Source organism: Haplochromis burtoni, unplaced genomic scaffold (genome assembly GCF_018398535.1).
Source record: "Haplochromis burtoni strain Fernald_Lab_line unplaced genomic scaffold, NCSU_Asbu1 Contig_78, whole genome shotgun sequence".
NCBI lineage: Eukaryota > Metazoa > Chordata > Actinopteri > Cichliformes > Cichlidae > Haplochromis > Haplochromis burtoni.
Window position 1 is genome coordinate 1,653,908 of NW_024582439.1, and position 3,999 is coordinate 1,657,906.

Consider the following 3,999-nt stretch of genomic DNA (forward strand, 5'->3'; position numbering starts at 1 on the left):
GAGAAGAAGAAACACTTCATGAGTGAAAAACTATCTAAATTATTGCCAGACTTCAAATGAAGTGCTGTTTATCTTCTCAAGCAGCCAATGTGTTGTTTTACTCCTTAGTCACAGCTTGGATGGCAATCAGGATCGGTCAACCAGGACGCTATCAGCAGCAGTCACTCCGCGGTGACAAACTACAGCTTTACTCTCCAGGCATAGACATTATTCTCAACACACGGCTCACCCCTATCACAAAACAAGGCAGGTTTTATGGCTGCTGGAAAAGGTGGTAAACATAACAACGCGCACAGCTCTCTGGAATTTAATGTGCTTGGTCCAGAGACAGAGTATAGATATCAAAGGCCAGGCCTTCTGGAAAAAAAGAAAGAAAAAAAAAGCTGTCCTCATAATGTAGAAAACAAAAGCACTAGCCATACCCAACAAGTGATTTATAGTGTTGTTTTTTTGCTTTCTCTCTGAACCTAGAGCATCCGGTGGGCATTGTGAATGCAACAAGGAGGGAGTAGAAGAAAAGAGCAGTTCATCTCTACCTCTGCTGCTGAGAACAGATGTGCAGGTGCACAAGGAAGGAAGAAGGTGAAAATGATACAGCGGAATTCTGATTATGGATTTTGTTTTGAAATGCTTAAATTAAAAGACTTCCAAAGGGCCGCTCTCTGTGATCGAATTGAGGCTGCACAGTCACGAGGTGCTGATACTGTGCACTGAAGTCGACCGGTGCTCTGGTTACCTCAGTGATCTAATTATCACACGAGCTGTTATCGCATACTCCCCATAACAAATGCCTCCCGCCTCATCTTCAGGCTCATATTTAGCCTCTACATCTCCATCCGTGTGTGGCTAATCCGTCACCAAGCCACAGAGTGTAAAATACATCCAATTGATTTCTTCCTGGTTTACATATTTACACACACACACACACACACACACACACACACACACACACACACACACACACACACGCGCACACGCAATTAGGAGCACATTTATCGATGGTTTCAGCACCACTGGGAGACCTGCAGTGCAGCCCACTCCAATAAATCTGCCATTCGTGAGGTTGCCAGTGGGCAAGACTGATAAACCTGACAGAAAAATGGACTGGGAATACTTTGAGCTTCAGGGTAAGCAAGTTCCCAGTCACTAAAATTGACCCACTGTGCTGGTCTTGCTTGATAAAAGCTATTTGTTTATCATAAAATACCTAATAAGACTTCTGCAATTCTCTGAGTAGATCAACATCTCCAGTTTAGAGAAAAAAAAAAAAGCTGCACACAAATACACACATACACAAAATTGACCAAATAAAATAAATCAGTAGTTATTTGACTGCAAAGTCGTTTTCTTCCATCAAAATGCTTACACAAACAGTTGTATATCTGAATCCTGATCCATCTGACTTGTTGTCCTCCACTCTTGAGCAGCTTAACGTCATCATCTGGGTATCATATTATATATGTACCATGCTGCCCCCTACAGGCTCTCTGAAAAATGTGTTGTGTGTTGAATCTGCTGAAGTCCAGCATCCAAATATAACTGAAACCACACATCACACAACTTCAGCACACTCACCGATTCAGAGTCAGAACAGTATATACAATCAAAGACATTCAAAGATACAAATCAGACTGTTCCATTTATTTATGAGATTTTTCAAATGCGGCTCTAATTGCAGTGCCAGCATGGAACACTCGCACACTGGACATTCATTGTCCATTCATTGATTGGCATGAATATGGGCTAATGGGCCTTTTCCCGCATAGATAATGCCATTGTGCAGACAGCAAAAATGACCCCTGTTGAGGCTAATTTAGTCTCTGCATGTTAAGTCCCCTTGGGCAACCTATGGTCATTATATTGAAGGTGAAAGACTGCCACATCATTTCAGTAATTCCAATAAATCACATAACTATCTGTTACTAATGCCTGAACTCTTTTTTTCCCCTACACAAAGCTTTGAATAGACTTATTGCAGTTGACATTAGCTTAAGAACTGAATGAATGGGATTAATTTGAGGTGGTGTGCAGTTTTTGTACCTATGTGGAAGCTGGAATCACAAACCGGTCAGACAGTAAAATAGCAAATCCGTCAGAATTCAAGATGAACTCCAAATAAAAAAATATTTTTAAACAAACAAACAAACACTTTGCACTTAAAATCAGACCGCGTGCAAGTGAAAGAGTTCTTAATAACTTAAACGGTTCGTTTCTGCAGCGCATGTCGTTTAGAAAGGAGACGTGTGGCGCGCACAGACAGTGCTGTTAAGTGCAGATCATTTCCTTTAGCGTGTAGGAAAGCAAAGGAACGCACAGAAAACGTGACAAAACTCTATATGACCTGCAGTAGAGGTGTATGGACTTTGACGCTATGCACAGAAGTTTAATTGCGCGTATAGGCTGCAAACCGCTAAATGAGCTTGGCAAGAAAGGGTGCTTTACGCACAAACTGTTACCCACAGTAAGTGTTTTGGACACGAAACCGCACATTGTACTGAGTGTGACTTATGTCTAGATGGACACTTTGGCATTTTAATTGAAGTTCACATTAAACTGACGGTCAAACGACCAGAGAAGGTCTCGTTTAGCTTAACGCTTTGCCGTACCAACAGCGCAAGGTGACACTTGTAGTGCGCGAATCCCTTTGAGGTTAATCACGTTAGACAACAACTTCTCAAGCTCGAGTTAAACACAAACACTGAACTCCTTTAACTTGTGGTTTAGTAAATTCTCCCACCGAATGCAGCGGAGTGGCTCCGTGGCGCACCGGCTCATTGCGCACACAAGCACCGGGGATGGTGAGAACAACTACTGCTTCTATAGAAGTGTTTCCGCTATAAACGGTGACGTTCTGTTTATTGTACAAAATCGGAGTTTGGATAACACGGAGTATTTGTGTGCCAAGCTCACTTGTCTGATATAATGCCACTCTCATATAGCATTACTTCCAAGCTCAAGCTTATCCTCGATTTAAAATCGTAAAGACACACAACAGGCTTCAAACTGCAACTAAACTATGACACAAAATAGTGCTTGAACTCATTTTACCCGCATATCAGTTCTACTTCGTGCCCCGGCTGTGGCACAATTAAAGACCAAGCATGTGTTCGGCACCTGAAAAACATTTCCAGGTAATCGTCCTTACCTTTAAAAACTTCCCCTCGAGCGGACAACAGCAGGGTTAATGCAGCAACCAAGCAATTGATAACTTTATCCATGTCGACACTGCCGTCGTCGCGTTAACCCCCAGCCGAGGGGTTAACTGGCAACTCTTCTTTCTTTACTGGAACTTGAATCCTACACCTATACTTTAAGGAGTGGGGAATCTAAAGTCCCTTCGCGTGCTCTTAGCGGAGTGAGTGGAGGCTGTCGCCGACACGGCTGCTCCTTGCCGGCTTGCTCCACACTTGAAGGAGGAATGTGTGAGTGAGTCCTGATTCCTGAATTACGCCTGGATTGAGTGGTCCGGCAGCTCCAGGAGAGCAGCGGCTGTGTGCGCGCTGTCTGGCCAGTAGAGGGCACGTGTGAGTGAGAGGACAGACGAGGATGTCCCCTCCTCTCACCTCCGACTGTGCCTCTTATTGGTTTATTTGGAACAGCTGCGAAGACTGAAGTTAGTTTAGTGTGATACTTTGGGGTAGTTAGCCATTTTAATACTAGCCTGATTTTCTAATTGTTTCTTAATTATTTATTCAAGATAATAGACGGACTGATGGATAAATATGTTATATCTAATAACACAGCTAAATACTGACACGATAAGACCTTTGTCAAAAACTAACCTTGAACATTTTATAAGCAGAATATTGGAAACAAAGTCATATGTCACATATGTCACACCGTTTTCCCACAGAAATATGTATAGAATATATGAAATCAGTCAGTTATCAGATACAATGAAGTTACCCTACAATTATAACTTCTAATTAGGCCTCTTGTGGCTAGGATATTATAACAGAATGCCCTTCTATCTGTGATCTGTAAGAAAGACTGTTGCAT

General features: G+C 42.4%; 1 protein-coding gene across 12 annotated transcripts in view; it reads right to left on the reverse strand.

The window, feature by feature from the left end:
- The window catches only part of LOC102301726 (protein tyrosine phosphatase receptor type M), a 161,003-nt gene extending 157,435 nt beyond the window's left edge, over positions 1–3,568 (reverse strand). For all 12 annotated transcript variants that reach the window (XM_014334334.2, XM_014334332.2, XM_014334333.2 and 9 more), the window contains exon 1: positions 3,146–3,568. In XM_014334334.2, coding sequence (XP_014189820.1) covers positions 3,146–3,218 — 73 coding nt within the window. In that variant the 5' untranslated portion in view covers positions 3,219–3,568. The remainder of the gene's footprint in view (positions 1–3,145) is intronic.
- Positions 3,569–3,999: the final 431 nt, after the last annotated feature.